The sequence below is a fragment of the Stenella coeruleoalba genome (genome assembly GCF_951394435.1).
Source record: "Stenella coeruleoalba genome assembly, chromosome: 17".
Lineage (NCBI taxonomy): Eukaryota > Metazoa > Chordata > Mammalia > Artiodactyla > Delphinidae > Stenella > Stenella coeruleoalba.
Window position 1 is genome coordinate 31887217 of NC_137163.1, and position 20673 is coordinate 31907889.

At 43.0% G+C, this 20673-nt stretch overlaps 1 protein-coding gene across 16 annotated transcripts in view; it reads left to right on the forward strand.

The window, feature by feature from the left end:
• DPYS (dihydropyrimidinase) overlaps nucleotides 1-20673 on the forward strand; it is a 169413-nt gene that overhangs the window by 81241 nt on the left and 67499 nt on the right. For 9 of the 16 annotated variants that reach the window (XM_079901517.1, XM_079901516.1, XM_079901519.1 and 6 more), the window contains exon 9: nucleotides 19597-19692. In XM_079901517.1, the coding sequence (XP_079757643.1) occupies nucleotides 19597-19692 (96 nt within the window). Of the gene's footprint in view, nucleotides 1-4306; nucleotides 4429-5808; nucleotides 6153-13578; nucleotides 13667-17654; nucleotides 18515-19596; nucleotides 20178-20673 lie in introns of those variants that run through there. The other 7 variants (XM_079901515.1, XM_079901507.1, XM_079901510.1 and 4 more) reach the window with 7 other exon arrangements.

Consider the following 20673-nt stretch of genomic DNA (forward strand, 5'->3'; position numbering starts at 1 on the left):
TTGGACTGTTTGGTGTTACGTCAGTGTCTGCTGTTTGGTATTTGGAAGTTCTGTTGTCTTTATCGCTATTTTAGTATCTTAGCCTCCATGATCAACATTGTATTAGTAACTTCTTGAGGTTCAGGATTCTTGTCTATGGGCTTAAAAATCTCAGAAAAATCTAGCATCCTAGCATTTTACTCTCTGCAGACAATACAGGTAAATTTTCTATCAATTTTAAGCTTCCTCTTTTCCCTGATCAGCTAACCAAAAACATTTCTGCAATCATGCGGGTATAGTGATTGCAATTAATATTTAGTCATAGCACTTCACATTGTGATATAATTCCCATTTTTGTCTATGAACTCACCACAGTGACAATCATCATTAAATACTATGAACTCAAATTGAACTCCCATCTACCTAAGTAGACCACCAGCACGCTGCTGGGTGAGGTACCATCCACGTTTCCCGTATTACTTAGGATAGCCCCTCACAGTGTTTTACCCTCAAACCTTTCTATTTGATTGTAAACCCATCAAGATGGGAAGAACTGCTGGTGGGGTGTGATCATCTAATTTTGGCCAGCCTGTACTGGGGGAAAAAAATGTCACCACCCAGATCAGTCTTCCGAAGGTGTGCGCTCAGGATCCTAGTCTCTTTTAGGTGCTCCTTAAAAAAGCTTTCAAGTGATCTTAGATAATGCTACCCTCAGGTGATTCTGTTGCCCAATATCATCTAAAAAGTTCTAAAAAGTCCTACAGTCAAGAAATCTTTCATTTAACAAATGTTTGTTAAGCACCAGATACAATTCCATATTCCAGGTGCCGGGGGTACAGGTGTAACTAAGACAGCAGTCCCTGGGCTCAAAGAGTTTTAATCCTACTTCTCTTTCAACTATAGTTTGTGGTGCTTAAGTTCTAGTTCTGTTTGAGATGCTAATTACACCTCCCTGTGAAAAGGTCAGTTAGCCACTTGGATAAAGAAGTCCAGAAATTGAGAGGCATTGGGGCTGGACATAAAATTTAAGAATCCTGGCATCTACATTTATTTAAAAACACAAGTCTGAGGCCACCAGAGAGACTGTAGACAGAGAAGAGAGGGGACTTGAGAAAGAGCTCTGGGGCTGCCAACCTTCAGAGGCTGAGGGGAGAAGCCAGCAAAGGAGCCTGAGAAAGCTGACCAGTGAGATCAGACGAAAACTAGAACACGAAGAAGAGAAGAGACCTGCTTACTTTGTTCAACCCAGAACCCTCTGATACTTCATCCTGGTCTTTCTGTGAGCTTTATGCTGCATTAATGTCCTCTAAGAAGTAGGTATGCAGGGACTTCCCTGGTGGCGCAGTGGTTAGGAATCCGCCTGCCAATGCAGGGGACATGGCTTCGAGCCCTGGTCCGGGAAGATCCCACATGCTGCGGAGCAACTAAGCCCATGCGCCACAACTGCTGAGCCTGCACTCTAGAGCCCACGAGCCACAACTACTGAAGCCCACGTGCCACACTACTGAAGCCTGCGCACCTAGAGCCCGTGCTCCTCAATAAGAGAAGCCACCGCAATGAGAAGCCAGCGCACCAAAACGAAGAACAGCCCCCGCTCGCCGCAGCTAGAGAAGCCCGCACGCAGCAGCGAAGACCCAACGTAGCCAAAAATAAATAAATAAGTAAAAAAAAAAAAAAAAAGAAATAGGTATGCATTTAGTTGGGAGACTCAGGATGGTGTCCCTGTCATCACTGTACTCATCCTGGATACCTGGGAAAGAAGCCCACTTTGGACCCAACCACTAGGGTAACCTCTGAGCATTATGCACTGGTTGTACCAGATGCTGATGCCCATGTCAGGGCTGGGCACGTCACACTTGAGATGGAGATTTTCCATTTGCCACTAGAGAGAAGCCACGTGACTACTTTTCCTGAGAGCTGCAGCGTGAGTCTGCTTAGAAAACATGTGCAGCCGAACTCTGGAATAATGCAGGGAAGGCTTAACATTCTGCGGAACGAGTGCCATCACCTTTCCATTTCGTCACAGTGAACATCTATTGAGGTTCTAAAATGTATATAGAGTACAGTGCCAGGGGCAATAGACAGTACAAAGATGGACAAGACCTGGGTCTAGCGTTAAAGAACTTACGTAACCACATCTAAGGCTAAGAAAATATTAAAAGGTTGAAAGTACTGCAAGGCTTGAGACCAGAACTTAAATTGTCTTTGATTCCTGTCAACTTGTCTATAAAGGGGAAGACTGTGAAGTGTGGGGCAGCAGAAGCCTCCCCAGAGAGGGCCAGTCTGTCTGAGGTTGCGGTGTGGGCAGGAGTGGTTGACAGCCCATAGCCATCCTGGCGGGAAATCGGTCCCTGCCTGTCTCGAGCCTCAGCAGCAGATGAAGAGGAAGGCTGTGTGCACGTGAGACCTGGCCAGTCAGATCAGAGACATTTGATGGGCAGTGTGACCAGAGTGACCAGCCAGGCTAAGAGGGGCCTCGTGGCATTGCTAGTACAGTGACTGAGCGGCCACAAGGGGATTCTTAGACAAAGTGCAAAGTGCAGATATTTATTCAGGATATAATATTCCTGAATATTTCCTGAAGTGCAACCTGGGGAGCAGATCAGTGGTAAAGCAGAACAAGAGAGGATGAGGGAAACTGAGCTCTGGCCAGGATAAGTGACACAAAGAGGAGAGGAGCTCAACTAGGGATCTCCTTCCCACCAACATCCTTCCCTTTACACGCTCAGAAGTGTCCCAGTTTGGATGATGAATTATATGGTCACCGTAGGTTTAAGTACATATATATAGTTGGGCTTGAAAAGTAAACCAGGAGAAGAAAAAACATGGAGACTAAAGACCTGAAACGGGGCATGTGGTCAGAGAGTGGGGTATTAAATTAATTTAAAGTTTCAGGTGTGGATTGGCTCCAGGTAACTACAATGTCCAGGGACTGGGTGGCAGCCACCCCATGTCGGTGTTCAAGGTGATGGCAGGATCCAGGGTCAAGGAAAGGACTGAGTCGATAGCGAGCCAAGATGCAAGTCCAGCAAAGCATCCAACCAGACACAGAAAGTGGACAGAGGCTTGGACTTGTGCACAGAGGGCAGGGGTCTTCCTAGTCACTAAGTGATCAGTGTGCTTCAAATTCCACTGTAGGGACACGGTCTCTGTCTTGTTCTCTGCTTTGTCCTCTGCAAAATATCTGGGGCTTGTGTGTGCTCAGTAAATATCTACTGGATGAAGGAAGGAAATGCTTTGTATCTGGGAAATCTCATGTGCCTGTGAGGTAGGTTTTATTCCTTGCATTTCATACATGAGTGAGTAGGCTCAGAGGAGCTTATTAACTTGCCAGTTTCCTACAGCCAGTAAATGGCAAAGCTAGAATTCAGACTCAGACCTACCTTTCTCCAAAGCCCACACGGTTGATCACTACAATACATTAGTTTTGGTGGTCAAAATAAGACATGTACACAAACGTACACACACACATATTTATTTTTTAAGAGCTTTTATATGCTAGGCGTTATTCTAAATGCTTTACATATATTTAATCCTCACAACCCCCCTACAAATTAGGAGCTATTACGATCCCCAGTTTACAGCTGAAGCACAGTTTTAAGTAACATGCCCAGGCAAGCTGGTTCCAGAGCCCATGCCCTTAATCACTGTGGTTTGCAATTACTTGACTTGCCAGTGAATTTGTGTCCACATTGACAAACAGTAGGATTTAGTTCTTATGCATCCCTTTGTTTAGAAAGTCCTGATTTCGAAAGTCTGCTCAAGCACTGAATTAACTCTAGCTGAATCCAGGGTTCTGCTACACAGTTGGGCACCAAAGGGGTATAGTCCCAGATGGGAGATTCTGTGGAAGGCTTGTTACAAGCGGGGACTATCAGGAAAATGAGGAAACACACACACAGACTGCTAGAATCTGAAACAAAAAGCTGAAAGTCGTAGGAGACGTACAACAAAACACTCTGGGAATATAGACACCTAGAACTGAAACTACAAGAAAAGGTAGAATGTTGGAAAAGCCTGGAAGGTGGTTATAGAACAGAATGTGTGAGGATATGGCAGAGGCCCCAGTGAAAGTTGCGGTGGAAGGAATGACTGTTAGGAAGTGTTCCCTCGGCCTTTGTCTGATGCAAATCAACCCCAGTGAAAGAGTGGGGCAATGCGGGTACTCGAGGTCGCCGGGAGTTTCTGTGAAAGGGCAGGGCATGGGAGGCACATGATAATTCACAAGGCTCGTTTTTGGTCTCACAATTCACTTAGGGAGCAGAACTTAGCTTTGAATTCAAGAAGTCAACAAGCCACAAGAGAAAAATGAAATGTTCTGTTTCAGACTTGCACGCCTACCCCCGTGGAGCGTGAACCCTATAAGGGAGAAGTCATCACACTGAAATCCAGAGGGACAAAAGAAGACGCCACACATGGGACCAGGAAACAGGCCCACTCCTGAACCAGGTGCTGTCAGTAAGGGATAGTGGGCAGAGAAAGTTTCCCTCCCTGACAGCATATGAAATTAGCATTATCTCTTTCTTCCTTAGTGTTTAAAGAGTCCACGGTCAAGGTCAAAGACTTCAAAGTGACCTAAGACTCAAGGATAGTTCAGCCAAAGGGCAGGCTAACAAAAGACCTCTTGACGCAGAACACTTGGATGAGGCCTCCAGGTTGAAGAAGGCCTTGGGCTAGCTGGAGGTTTATTCTCTGAGACGCTAGGAAACATTGCACAGAGGCCTAGAGAATCAAATATGAGTGAGAGGCTGGTAACACAGAGAGAGGCTGTTATTGAGGAAGGCTGGCACTGCTTAAAACTGAGAGTGCAAGTTTATAGTCAAAATTTATAAACCGATTAGGACTTTATCTGGAAGAAATGCATCTATGTATTGTAAAGGCAACCATATTCTAGAACTTAGAATGGAATGAAAAATGAATCATGTTGCTTTGGGTATAATTTTTCACGAAAATGATTTGATAGCTTATTTCACACAGTTTTAGAATAATACAGATGTGGTCATTTAAAAAACATTTGAGTGCTTCCTCTGTTTTCTCTTTTGACATTCAAGTCTTTCTTTTTGAAGCACGTATTATCATCATCCTTGTCAATTTTCTTTTTCTTTTTCTGGGTTTTTTTTTTTTTCCCCCCAGTTGTTTTCTGGTCCTGCTCTGCCAGGTACCTATTTCACCATGGCTTTCCTGTGATTTAAACATTTCTCTAACATCGTTTCCACTGACTCCATGAAATCTACATGTTTTGCCAGTTTTGTAATTTCACTAGCCTCTATGGCTTTGTTTTTTCTTTTTAACGTGTGATACATTTTCAGATGTTTCAGCAGGTAGCAATCAGCAAAAGATTACAGAGGAGGTTGACAAGATGGACAGGGAGAGATGTTTGTGTTAATTAGGGACGCTGTCTGTCAAAGGACTCGTTTTATACAAACCCAGTTAGGCATTGCAGGTTTTTACATTATGATAACCTATGCTTCCTTACGTAAACCCTGAGCCTTGTATAATGGGGCCCTGTGTACTCCCAGCTGTGTTCTCTTTCATTAGTGAATGCTGTTAAGTTTTTAGTAATGCCGGACAGCCAGCAGTTGCAGCTTGGTTGTCATTTCCTGACTATTGGAACTATTTTTCCAATCCAGGAAGGTTGTGTTAAAAATCCAGAAGAAGATTAGCAAGAGGAAGACATTTTATTGAACGCTGTAACATGCTATTACCAGCATTTGTAGGAGCGGGATTCATGTTTACTTTGATTATAGGATTTCTTGGGGGTCAGGCTTGGGTTCTGCATCTCTTTGTGAGGGAGAATGTTACACTGGGTTCCTTTTATTCTGTTCAAAGGTAAAATCAGAGAAAAGGATGCTGCTGTTCCCATCCCAGTTAAACGTTGTCAGCCCGTGGAGAAGCGGGCCTTATTTCAACTCCCCAAGATCCTTTTGAAAAAATAATCGCTCTAGGCTTCTTTGATTTCCCTTCAGAAGCAATTGCCGTCTTTCTTACTGTGACTTTGTTGCTGTGTAAGATTGAAGATATAAGTGAATATTACTGTGATGGAAAGTCTGTGTGAAAATTCACTGATGATACTTTAAAATGTCATCTTTGCTTACACCAGATTTCTTACTTTGAATTTTTAAAAATCACTTTCTTGTTTAAAGTTTTTTAATGGCTACATTTGTTTAAAAATAGCGAACTCTGTGATTTTTACATTCTATTGTAATTTGTAAACATTTAGATCTTTATTGTAATTAATAAACATTTAGATCTTCATTTTATATCCTGTTATCTGAGTTATGTGTGTCTTCTTTTAACTAGTGGGACTGGGGAGTCTGGGAGGTTGGTTTTGATTCAGAATTTCCCGAGAGACATCTGCTTCCGCAACTCCTGGAAATCCGGTCGCTCAGCAAACCCCATGTAATCAAACTGGATACTCAACCTTAGAATAACTCCAAAGCAAATAATCCAATTACACTGATGAATGCAGGATTTGAGGGAATTAAATGGAGTCAGCGTGGCTGAAAGATGCTGCAGTGATACCTTCCGGCCCCTATGCTTCCTGGTCTGTGCTCTGATCCTTCTGTGTGTGCAGAGAAGCTGAGTTTATATTCCTTCTCCTGGGTAACTAAGCCAAGAGGGATTTTAAAAACATGCAGTAAAATCAGGGCAATTATGTTCTCACTGCAGACACATCTGCCCCAACTTACTCACTTAGATCTGGGGTGTAGTCACACTTTTGACAAAGGATGGTAGGAATCTAGTTTACTCAGTTGTGATTCGTTTTGAACACACAGTAAAAAGGATGATGAAATACATCTATGGAAGAATCACAGGTCTCTTTTCTCAGGTAAGAGATACCTTAAAATATGACTTTTCTCCTCCACTTTGGTTGATGAAAAAATTCAACAATAAGATGACTGAATCCTCTGAAAAGAAGAATGAAATTGCTTTTTTAACTAGAAGCCAATTTTCACTCAATATTTAGAATTCAGCTTAAATATCACCCTCACTCCGAGGCTTCCCCAGACCCAACACCATAGGGTTAAGTCCCACTTTCTGTTCCTCCATATCAAGGCCACCATATACCCCGTCACAGCACCACACCCCACTGTACTATATCTACCTGCTTTACTTGTTGACCTCCTCCAGGAAACTGAAAGCTCGTTCAGGGCAGGGCTGTCTGGTCCACTGTTATTTCCCCAGCATCTACCAGAGCACCAACTGATGGGCATTCAATGGATAATTATCAGAGGACATGAAGGAGTTCCTGCTAAGTTCCTGAATTGATACTGATGAACTAAGTGAGAACTTTCAACAAAATAAGGATAAATTTTGTGGAGTATTTTAGTGTAAAGGGGCTTTAAATGAAGAAACGGATTCGTTGTCTAGTATTTGGTGGATCTCTTTGGGAGAATGAAATAGCCTCAGGATTCTACATTAACAAAATCATTTGAAATGAATGTGGGGATCCCTACGTTGCTTTCCTTAGGCTTTGTCATGAAAATGTTTGTAGAAACATAGTTCTAAATAAGTGACCTAAGGCAATGGAAAAACATGATTCAAGCTATTAATATTTCATAGCTTGTTTTTCAGGATTGCCTCTGGTATACAAAGTAAGGGTCCCTTTGTCACTAAACAATTGCATTCTCAAGGTCTGTGCAAAGACTAGATGGAATTAGTAGCTTTTTTTTTTTTTTTTTTTTGGTAAATATTCACTCCTTACTCTGATGGGCAGTATGATGTACTGGGAAACAAAAAAGTGTGGGATCTAAACTTCTATTTCCTATTTGTGAGGCCTTAAACAATTCTTAAAATTAAAAAACAATTCTTAAAATTAAAATACATTATGAATTTATCAAAACATACCAAAAGCAAAAAAGTTAACATAATCACACTTATATACCTATTATCCTGTTTAAGAAAGAAAACTTTACCAGTACAGCTGAAGAGCCCTGTGTGCTTCTTTATTCATTTTCCTTTCCTCCCCCAAGGTAACCAGTGTCTGGAATCTGGTGTTTTATTCCCATGTACAATGCATCTTTTATATATTTGCTATATGTGTACATATCTCTAAGCATTGTTTCATAGTGGTTAAATCTCATAAAAGCATTATATAGTATGTGTTGGTTTTTTCTTTGTTTGTTGGTATGTATTCTTTGGTTTCTGCTTTTTTGCAGTCAACATGTTTGGGAGTTATTTGTTTTGCTAGGTCTAGCTCTAGTTATCCATTTTATCGCTATACAGTGTTTCCTTGTATGACCACACCATAATCTATTTACCCATGTTCCTGTTGATAGACATTTAGGTTGTTTCCATTATCATAAACAACACTGCCATAAGCGTTTTTGTACCTATTTCCTTGTGCTCACTGAGTGCTTCCCTAACATATATGCCTTGAGTGAAGGGGGGTGGAACTGACGGGTCCGAAGGTAGGCGCATTCTCCCCTTAGATACTGGCAAATTCTCCTCCAAAGTGGAAACGTACGCCCCCCATAACAGAGTGTAAGAGTTTCTGTTGCTCCAGATTCTCACCAACATTAGATATTGTCCAACTTACTAACTTTGCTAATTTGATTCTTGTCAAAGTTATTGGAGTTTCAATTTGCATTTTCTTGAGCGCTAATGAAGTTGAGCTCCTTTTTATTATGCAGTTTAATTGATCTTACTAAGCGTCAGCATCTTCATTTATAAGATGAGAATAATGGTATCTTCCTAATGCACAAGGGTGCTGTGAGGGTTACAAAGCCCATACTGCGTGGTCAGCACGGGCTAGCTAGGATTACTACTAATAGTGTCATGATGAAATAATAAACAGCGTGCTGCCCAGAGACTGCCGAAGTCTTGACTTCTCCTTCTGTGGGAAAGCTCACCAGGCTTGGTAATGCCAGCTCCCTTGGCAGCTGGAGGAGCATGGAAGCCAAGACCGGAACGGCGGAGTGAGAGAAGGGACAGGGTGAGGGACTAGCACAGGCCTGGGGAGGGCTCAGTGGGCATGGTGGCCCTGGGTCCTGGCACATGTGAGCAGTCAGCAGGGGCACAAGCAGAAATATGGGGGATGCGCAGAGCCTGGCTCTCAAGTGACACCTGTGGATCCAGCAGGTCCCAATGTCAGCATCTGCCGGCTACACCTGGGACCCTCTTCTCTCAGTGTTTTCTCTCCCCTCTGCCTGCCCACTGGAGAGGAGACAGCGTCTTGTGGGGGAAAGAGTGTCGGCCTGCCACTGCCTTTAAAGTCACAAGGCTGGATTTGAACCAGATGATCTAGATGCTTGACCTTCCTGAGCCTGTTTCCCCATTGCTAAGGTGGGAACAATTCATAATACTTCCTTGGCAGGGAAGAGGCGAAAGGATTAACTGAGATGGTATGGAAGGTCAGATTCATCCTCTCCTCGTGGCCCCTCCCCTACACCTGCTTTTACTCTTTTTTTAGCCTTCTTTCTCACTTACCTACTATCGAACACCCTGAAGGCACCAATAGATTCATGAGATTTCTTTGTGTCAAACCCACTCTCTCCCTTTCCTTCTTTTTGGAGAATATCTGCGGACAAGTTAAAAGGAAATAAAGGCAGTGGATCTATCATTTATTAAACACCTACTGTTTATAGAACACAAACCAAACCCCTCAGTTTTGGCTGCCACTGTCCCTCAACAGTCCAGTGAGTAACACAAAGAAGTGCTCAATGAATTCATCTTGGGAAGAGAAGACAAAGAAGATTATGGTGATGGAGGAAGAAGAGAGAAATAATTCACGAATGAAAATCAACACTACAGCAAACCATTATTTGTGTTCAGGGGTCAGGACGGCATTTATCTCAGGAGCTATCCGTAGCGTGTCAGGGGAGTTTGTAAAAATCTAAATGGCCAGTTGTGAAATATATTTGCCCACCTTTTAACTCGGCCTATACACTAACCTAACACGATAAAATAACTCTGTTATATTTGTCATACAAAATATTTGCAACTGCATTATGATTGTAAGTTCCTTGAGGGCAGGGACACTTTCTTAACAGCTTGTGCCCCAAACAACACCAGCACAATGATTTACACAGGGCAGACCTTCACGATGGGCTTGGTGAATTGAAATTAATGTACTGTGGCCGAGGGGATTTAAAGGAAAGCGTCTGAATTTGGAAAGGCTCGCTGAAAGAAAAGGATTTAAAATCCTATTGATGAAGACAGTCACACCTGGCAGAGGAGAGGAGGAAGTATATTCTAGGAAAAGGAACAGTGCAGCAGAAGCAGAGGTGGCTCAGCCAGGGCCATCCGCCAATGGAGGTTCACTGGGGACTGGCCATTGTGGTTCTAGGGGCCAACAGAGTTTTCCATGACAAGCTGTTGGGGTAAGGAAGTATTCTCAGGGCTTTTTCAAGCATTGCTTTTTGCCTTAGAGTAGGATGTAGTCTCCACAAGAACATAGAACCTTTGGCATTTTCTTTCTTAAGATTTCTATAAATGTGCTCAATGGATCATTAATATAACGTTTTTTAGGCCCGTATTGAAACAGAGCAGGACCCAATGGGGCTCCTGGACACGGAAGCCTTTCGGTGTCCCCTGTTTCTTGTTTGTAGGGAATAGACTCCAGCCTCCATGACCTTCCAAAGGGCAGGTTTGAACGGTTGCTAATCAGGGAAGGGAGGGGATGCAGAGACAAGGGAGGAGACCACCTGAGGCCAGATCAAAGGAGTGCAGGCCCTGCACACACCCTGATCCTTAGCAGCAGCTCTGCCCCTGAATCATTGCTATAAAAACTCCTCACCAAATCCTCCCAGTTTGGGACACATGGTTTTTGAGGCCTGAGCCTGCGATGTCCCCTTTTGCCTGGCAAAGCAGTAAAGCTGTTCTTTTCTACTTCACCCAAAACTCTGTCTCCAGGATGCGCTTAGGCACCGGTGCACAGAGGCTGAGCTTTCACCCCTCTGCAGGCAGACATTTGGGAATTATTTATTCCCACTCCCCCTCCTCCCAAGGCCTGCATTCTTTTCGTAAGTGGTTTACAATACTCAGAGTTGCTTTACACCTTAGATGCAACTCGCTCTAAAGACTTCTCTTGTCTGGGGAATTCTAGTAACAAGACTTGCTTTCTCTTTTCTAAAAGAACATGGCACGGCCCCTCCAATCAATATTTACTGGCTCTAGGTCTGCTGAGAGGGAGAGAGGTTTACATTAAGAAGATGTAGACACAGCCCTCAGGGAGCTCATAATAAAAATGTTACGGGGAGAGGAGTCAAAAAATTACTAATATTCTTAGGAGTGGAACTATGCCGGCAGTGGTGGGATTTCAAGGGAGTTCCTGAAAAAAGGATTTTCTTGTTGTGGTTTTTGTGTTGTTTTTTCCTTCTCCTCCTCCCCCTCCCCCCCACCCGGCTCCTCCTTCCTGTAGGCAAAGAAGGAAAAAAATGAAGGTTTCTGAATCTTAGTTGTAGGATCCTAGAATCTACCTTTATGCCATGGAGCTAATGAAAGAGGGGAAATTGAAGGCGTGAGTTGGTATTTCTCTTTACTGAAATTCTTTGGAGGACAATGGTATAACACTAAGAAGGAAAGATTCTTAGAATAAGATGGGAGGGGTGTGGGCAAAGACTCAGAGTCCCAAAACTTACGCTTCATGCACCAGAGGACACATGACCTGGGCAAGGAGCCTGGGATTTGGAATGAGAAGGTGGTTTTCATCACTTCTCAACGTGTGGCTTGGGGAAAGTCACTTAACCTCTCTGAACCTCAATTTCTTTTTTTTTTTTATTTTGGGGGTAGGAGTTTATTAATTAATTAATTTATTTTTGCTGTGTTGGGTCTTCGTTTCTGTGCGAGGGCTTTCTCTAGTTGTGGCAAGCGGGGGCCACCCTTCATCGCGGTGCGCAGGCCTCTCACTATCGCAGCCTCTCTTGTTGTGGAGCACAGGCTCCAGACGCGCAGGCTCAGTAGTTGTGGCTCACGGGCCCAGTTGCTCCCAGCATGTGGGATCCTCCCAGACCAGGGCTCGAACCCGTGTCCTCTGCATTATCAGGCAGATTCTCAACCACTGCGCCACCAGGGAAACCCCTGAACCTCAATTTCTTGATCCATGAAATGGAAATGATAATACCTGCCCTGCTTACTTTACTGCTTTGAACTGAATGAAGTTTGTGGACAATAAAACATTATGAGTGTTATGAGTATAATATGATGATAATATCAATGCCAGGCTCAAAAAGCCAGTTACTCTGGAAAGCTGGTTTGTAGTAAAAAGAAGATTCAGAATGAGAGAGATTCTAAAGGCCATGGGAGATTTGAAAATAGCCTGGTGAGATCACTGTAATTACAGAAGGACGCTTTTAAGGGGAGGGTGACAAGAAAAGGATTAAATAACTGAGAACTGAACAAGAAGTTTAACAGGGGCCCCAGAGAAGGAGGAGGTGTTGCTGGGTCCCACTGGAGGAAGCTGGAGGTTTTGTTCACTGATACATGGAGGAATGGGGTTGGGGAAGAGCTTATAATGTGAGCATTTACTGTGAGTCACTGTACCATCCCTATTGAGTGTCACATGTAAAAGCTAGAGCCAAGAACAGGCATGCCAAGTGAAGGCTAGGACTGCATTCAAGAACCCATGGAGAAGATGCACTGAGCTGGGAGGACCAAGATGTTGAAAGGAGTTGGACACTCGAGGCGAGTTCTGAAACAGCTCAGCAGGAGGCAGTGGGAGGAGTTCAGAACGAGCGCACGGATATCTGGGTAGAGAAGGCTGCCAGGAGGTGTAAGGACCTGCCGTGGGGATGGGTTGGAAGCCAAGAAGGTCAGTTCAGGAGGAGCTGGAATCCTAGGCAGGGTGGCAAGGATGCTACCTTGTCAGGAAGGAGACTTGGCAGACACCCTAGGTTCGGACCAGAGCTACAGGGCAGAGAGAAGCTTGATTCCCGAGAGCGGGACATGAGGCCAGTGTTTAGGTCTTGCCCATCCAGAGAGCAGTCAAGGACAGCAGGCTGCTTGTGACCTGGAACTATGTCTCATTGCTCTCTGTAGCCTCACTACCTAGCACAGTGCCTGGTGTTCAGAAAGCATTTGATCCATGTTCGTTGGAATGAACCAAACAATGAATGACAAAAGAATAAGGCCAAGTTCAAAATACCCAATAAGCTGTGAATTTTATTCCTCCCTCTGGTGGCTTTTGACAGCCTTTGGCTTTCTTTCTAGGGCCAGATAGTTCATGTGGAACCACCCTCACGGTCCCTCCTGAGAACTCTTGGCCACCCAGTGTGTCTCCTTCCCTTCTCTTTAGTGGTAGATGTGCTCGATGTGGCCACATTCCACTTAGCGGCTTGTTTCCATGGCAACTTGCTTCATTATGCCACACTCACCCTGCCTCTCATTACGAGGCATTGCCGTATCTTATTCAGATTTCTAACCCTGTCAGTTCCCAGCCGTGTTTATATCCTGTCTGATATAGAATGTCTTACATTAAGGGAACATTGTCTTCTCAGAAAATTAACTTTAAAAATTGCATTTAAACACATTATGGCATGATTTATTTTCCAACTAGAAATATCAATTTTCTCCACAACTTCCTTGCCAAGAAACAAGTTCCCTTGTCAGCCATTTTCACTGACTCTTTTCAAAACTTTTTTCTCCATGCATATTTTAGAGCCCTGGACAGAGTCTCCAGAAGAAGCATCTGGCTCCTGAAGTAATGTATGGCTCTCAAACTTACACCTGCATCTGCGGACTCTAGCCCCTGGTGGTCACTGCCATGGTCAGACCACCAGCAATCTCTCCCTTGGTACTGAAGATCTGAACACCATCCCAAGAAAATGTAGGCACAAGAGTCACAGGGCACACTTCATTTCATTTTATTGTGTCACTTTTATTAGACCAGTCTATTTGTGTTTTAAGACTCCCGACATGGTTTTCATCACTTTAATGAAGAAAGATCTAGCTAATCTGTTCTTAGAATCCATCTTGGTCAACTTACAGAGTGTGTCTTGACCTTAGTCTCTTTCTCAGCTGTCAACTATTTTAAGAAACACTCAGATGGGACCCACTAATGCCGGTTCAGGATCACCTCGTCTTTTCTTTTCAAGGCGGATTTTCACATCTGCTGGAAGAACTGTCTGCCACACACCTGCCACTTGTAGCCAGTGTGGATAGGCTTGTCCTTGGTCCAGCAGCTCATTCTGTTCCTCAGTTGGGGCCTTTCACCATTCCTTACCTTCCCATAAAGCACCAAATGGATTCCTACATTTGGTGTCTCTCACTTATAAGGTCCCTCATGGCTCAGCTCAGTGTATTGCTGGGATCCTTCATTTAGGTCTTTGCCTCAATGCTCAGTGAGCCTCTATGTAGCAGAACATTTATTTATTGTGGCTAAGATATACTTCCAAGTTCCATAGAACAACTTTCCTCTGGCTGTGCAGGGGAAAAAAAAAATTCAGTTCTGAAGGACCTACTATATAGCACAAGGAACTACACTCAATATTTTGTAATAGCCAATATGAGAAGAGAATCTGAAAAAGAATATATATATAACTGAATCACTTGCTGTGTACCGGAAACTAACACAACATTGTAAATCTACTATACTTCAATTTAAAAAAAAGGAAAAAAAATCAATTCTGATTTCTCCTGCCCTTTTCACACCTGCATTTAGAGTTAGAATGCATCAGAGGATGTGTAAAGTTCATCCTAACCGTGCAGCTATGCTATAACCCAGTAGAAGATATTTTCTGAAGAGTTGGTTAAGCATACCAGACATACTGTACAAGGGGTGATTTTTTTTTTTTTTTTTTTGTGGTACGCGGGCCTCTCACTGTTGTGGTCTCTCCCGTTGTGGAGCACAGGCTCCGGACATGCAGGCTCAGCGGCCATGGCTCACGGGTCCAGCCACTCTGTGGCATGTGGGATCCTCCCGGACCGGGGCACGACCCCGTGTCCCCTGCATCGGCAGGCGGACTCTCAACCACTGCGCCACCAGGGAAGCCCCAAGGGGTGATTCTTGTAGGGGAAAGTCTTTGCTGGTTGTTTACTGTACTGGGTTGAATTGTGTCCCCCACAAAAATACCTTCAGGTCCTAATACCCATTATCCGTGAATATGACCTTATTTGGAGACACGGTCTTTGCAAATGTAGTCAAATTAAGATGAGGTTATACTGGATTAGGTTTGGTCCGAATACGACTGCTGTTCTTAAAAGAAGAGAGAATATTGGACACAGAAGGATGAAGGTCACGTGAAGACAGAGGCAGAAATTGGACTTGTGTTGCCATAAGCCAAAGGATGTGAAGAATTGTCAATAACCACCAGAAGGCAGAAGAGACAAGGGAAGATTCTCTCCTAGAAACTTTGGAGGAAGCATGGCCCTGCCAATGCCTTGAATTCAGCTTCCAGGCTCCAGAACTATGAGCGCATACATTTCTGTTGTTTTAAGGCCTCCAATTTGTCATTTGTTACAGCACCCTAGGAAACCAATACATTCACCACTGGAAAACTAAATAAAGGTAAGAAGTTTGAGGGGCTTCCCTGGTGGCGCAGTGGTTGAGAGTCCGCCTGCTGATGCAGGGGACACGGGTTCGTGAGGTCCGCGTACCGCAAAAAAAAAAAAAAAAAAAAGAAGAAGTTTGAAACTTGGGAATTTTGTCCTGCCTCCAACGTTCAAATCCCCAAGGATAAATGGGAATTTGCCCAGTTTGTTTCTTGGATATGAGAAAAAAACAGAGACATTTTTTCCTCCCCTGACATTGGTATCATTGTTAGCCGTAATATATTAGACTGTCATATTTGAGCTACTGCCTAAATATTTACAGCTCCTCCTGGAGAATGAATGCCTAACATCCTGATAGAGGCTGCTTGAGAGACACACCCCTGACCATGATGCACAGCTTTGCACCCTCCCTCCATGCCCAGCTAGTGAATTAAACATGACTGCTTGAGTTGACTCCTTAATCTGCAAGGGCAGCAGGCAGCTTGGGGGTTGGATGTGATAAGTAATGGGGATTACAAATGACCATTGTAAATTCTCATCCGAGGAAAAGCTCCGCACAAATTGCTTTTTAGATTATTTTTTTGTTTGTTGTTTTGGGAGAAAGAGTTCTAGAGCTGAGGCTTGATGGAGAAGCTGGAGTAGGGATGGGAGCAAATGCAATGGTTTGGTAACGAAATGATAGTGGCAGTTAACACTGGAAAAAAAAAGGAGATTCAAGAGATGTGCAGCAAGGAAATTGGTTGGATGCTGGATAGAAGCAGAGTTACAAATAAAACTGACTCCTAAGCTGAGAAAATCTGGAAAATATTTGGGTCACTGATTGTGATGGGGAGTTGATGTTTGAGACTAAGAAGGGCAAGAAAGAGGGTGATGAGGTTGGGGATCTAGCAGCCTCATGAGCTAATAGAGCTCGTAGGGCTCTCCAAGTCATTGATTCCAGGGGTCACCCTGAGGCCCACAGAGGGGAAACTACTCAACCAAAATCCTACGGCCAGCGACAGACAGAGCCCAAGTCAGAATCCAGGACTCCTATCATCGTCCTGTATTCTTTCCAAATTAGAAGACTGGAAGAAAGTGGGGAGCTTTAGGCTGAAGCATGTAGATTTTGTAGAACCCCGCTTTATAGCTGGTAACAAACATGGTTCCCGAAAAAGAATATATGAGCAGAGGCTGCAAACCACCAGCTCATGGATTGACCTCGACTCTATTTTTTTAAATTAATTTTTGAATTGATTACTGGGAATTCCCTGGTGGTCCAGTGGTTAGGATTTGGTGCTTTCACTGCTGTGGCCTGGGAACTAAGATCCCACCAGCTACATGGCGCAGCCAAAAAAAATTTTTTTAATCGATTACTAACAGTTAAAAAGTAAGCAATATATGTGGAATCTAGAAAATGGTACAGATGAACTTAGTGGCAAAGCAGAAACAGAGACACAGATGGAGAGAACAAACGTATGGATACCAAGGGGGGAAGGGAGGGTGGGATGAACTGGGAGATTGGGATTGATACATATACAATACTATGTATAAAATAGATAACTAATGAGAACCTACTGCATAGCACAGGGAACTCTACTCAATGCTCTGTGGTGACCTAAATGGGAAGGAAATCTACAAAAGAGGGGATATATGTATACATAGAGCTGATTCACTTTGCTGTGTAGCAGAAACTAACACAACATTGTAAAGCAACTATACTCCAGTAAAAATTAATAAAAACTTAAATGAATTAATTAAAAAATAATAAAAGGCCTTAAAAAAAAAAAGAGTAAGTGAGCTCCTCTAAAACTCTGGCTGTCTAGCTGTTCTGGGAAAAGCCAGTGGATCTATGAGAAAGGAGGAAGAGCTGCCCTCTGTTTAGATGAGGCAGGCAGGCACAGGCTGGTGTGCCCATCTACCTGGCCGGCTTCGCTAACTTATATTCTCTACCTGGCCCCTGCGGGCCCTGGAGTCTGCCAGCCCTGGGAGGGGAGGAAAGGCAGAGGCCCTGAGCCCGAGGCCGAAGCCAGAGTTGGGACTCTTAATGGCAGGGGTGAAAACAACCTGGCAAAGAAACCCAGGGGCTAGAAGGACTAGAGAGCCTAGGTCACAGAAGCTAAGGTCTTGTCCAAAAAGTCAGGGACAGACATTTCATCTATTTTTAGATAAAGCAACAGGATGTGGAAACCAAAAATGTGGTCAGTTCTCCCATACTGCGCAATGGTGATGACTTATGCAAAACATCCTCTTTTCCTATTTTTAACTAGATCACAGAAGCTGCATCAAAGGACTGGCTGCTGACTAATCCTGTTGAGACGCCTTTCTCTGAGTTGCATAAATGTCATCTACACGAGCTAGAGAACATTTGAGAAGGAAAAAAAACCCTGTTAAGACTCCTGCACATAGGGCATTCTTAAAAATAGTCTTCTGAGTGGTATCAAGGTGTTCTGGGCCACAGCTTTCTGGAACTTATCTAGGATTTCATGGCTGAATGGTGCAGATATTCAAAGAGAAATCATTCATTTATTAAAGATGAATTAATGATCCATGACTTTTTTGGACTCCAAAGTACAGTGATGACAGTTTTTCAGTAGATCACCTGGAGAATTACGCTGATTTTTTCAGCAAAACTATTATCTAGTTGTATAAATATCCCTGCACCAGGAACAGGCATTTTATTGGAGAAAAGGAATCAGGAATGAAAGCAAAGGGTTGTCAATGCGTTATGGACGAGAACCACATCATGACAATGGCAGGCCTTGGACGTCAGCAGAGAGCTCAGCCATCATGGAGGGCAACCTTCTCACTTTACTGAGGGGGGAGACGGAGCTGTTACAGGTGGTGTGGAGGCCCTGCCCCTCCCCCCCGGGCCCCCCCCCCCCCCAGGCCTCACCACTTCTGTGCGTTCCCACTGTCCAGTGGCCAGACTCTGAAATCTCTTTGCCTGGGGGCTTTTTTCATAACTGAGGAAAGCCAGATGTGCCAGGGAATAAATACCACCGAGAAGCAGCAGCAGCCCACAGTCAGGGACTGGTAGGACTTGGTGTCTAAATACCCCAGGCCCTCACCCCTCAGTGGGGCGTGAGCTCTACAAGCTGCTAACACAGAGAGAGTAGGCTGCAGGCTTTAGCAGGCAAGTATCTTGCTAGAGTTAATGTAATAATGTTGTTTTGTTTTCAATGTGTATGTCTGTGTGTGTGGTATGTATAGTTTATATATGTATATTTAAGATGTATATATTGTGTATATTAATGTATATATGTAACTATGGGTATATAATAAATAATGTATATATGATGTTTATATAAGTTACTTTCTATTTACGGAAGGTGATACTGTTTTTCCATTTACAGTGGTGTTATAAAGTTTCCTTTTATTTTTTAAAAATTTATTTTATTGAAGAATAGGTGATTTACAATGTTGTGTTAATTTCTACTGTATAGCAAATGATTCAGTTATACATATATATACATCCTTTTTCATATTCTTTTCCACTATGGTTTATCACAGGATGTTGAATATAGTTCCCTGAGCTACACAGGAGGACCTTGTTGTTTATCCATCCTATATATAATAGTTGCCTCTGCTAGTCCCAAACTCCCAATCCTTCCCTTCCCCACACCCTGTCAGGTCGTCAGCCTCTGTTTCAAGTACGGCACCTCTGTCTTTGTTGGGTTAAGAACTGGTGATATAAAGAAGGAATTAGAGATACAAACTACTAGACATAAAATAGATAAACAACAAGGATTTACTGCATAGCACAGGGAATTATATTAAATATCTTGTAATAACCTATAATGAAATATAATCTGAAAACAAAAGCTGGATCACTTTGCTGTACACCTGAAACTAACACAACATGGAAAATCAACTATACTTCTATTTAAAAAATACATTGTAGGCTTTGAACTGTACATTTAAAAATTGCTAAAATGGCAAATTTTATGTTACATATATTTTACCATAATAAAAAATACAAAATAAAAATATATAGGTTTAAAAAAAGGTGACTTAGAGGAAGGGGGCTTTACTGCTTAAAAGAATAGTAGTTGATACGTTTGCAAATTTCAAATGGAGTACAACCCTCAATCGATCACGAAATTGAGGCCCAGAGAGATTAAATGACATTTCCCAGTTCCCACACAGAGTCTGTGACAAAGCCAGGACAAGGCCCCATTCCCTTAACTCCCATCCATGCTCTTTCCACAGTACTCACTTCCTGAGGAGGCGGGACTTGAAGAATGGGAGGAAGTGAATGGGGAGAGAAGATTGGAGCGTGCAATGAGGAGATCCAAGAGAGCAAAGGTGTGAAGGGGGAATGCAGGCGACTCTCCCCAAGCCAGGTGGGAAGAGCTTTTTGACTAAAGGGAGGGTTGGGGCAGAAGCGGGGTCAGATTGGAGGGGAGTGTGAATGACCGATGGGAAGAATGTTAACTCCCCAGGACCTATGATGCAAATCTCTGAGCTGGGAAACGATAGGTCAAAACCATGCTGTAGGAGGCAGCATGGTAGAAAGTAACTATGTTCAAATACTGTTTCCAGGACACAGTGCAGACAAGTTACTTAGCCTCTCTGTGCCTTGGTTTCTTCACCTACAAAACAACAACAGCGTCAGAACTCCCCTCATGAAATTTTGGTGAGGATTAATGGAACTAATACACCAGAAACAATATCTAGTATCTAGTAAGGACTCAATAAATCATACCTATTATGATTTCTAAGGACTGAATTGACTCAAGAGACAGAAGTGCCTTGGCTGAGCTAGTTAATAGCAGAGCCAGAATTAGGAGTCAGTTCCTATAATTTCTAAGTCAACCTTTTTCTTTCATTGTATCATATTTTAAAACAACGGATTATTTATTTTCTGGTATGTATTAGCATTTCGACTTGCAAGACATAGCACTCATTCTTTGTGTACAATCACTACAATGGTTTCCTTTTGGAAAAAGAATTTTGATCAATTTTCTTTCACTCTCCAATTAATATATCACATTTAGAGTGAGTGCACTGTGTGCTTTGAAAAAGAAAGACTTCCAATTTTCAGGTCTTCAGGCAACTGACATTGCAGCCTGACTTTAAACCATAAGAAATTACATATGACCTTTAGAATATAATAACTATTCCGATTGCTTCTTTGTGTCTGTGGAGAAAACATTTATTTTTACCAAATGTTATCTTTTCCCGCTTTCATCAAATGAATCATACTTAGGACCCAAGAGCATCTGTTGTTCTTTATGATTCATTGATCAACCATGAAAGAACAAACAAATCAAATACTGAAACTTG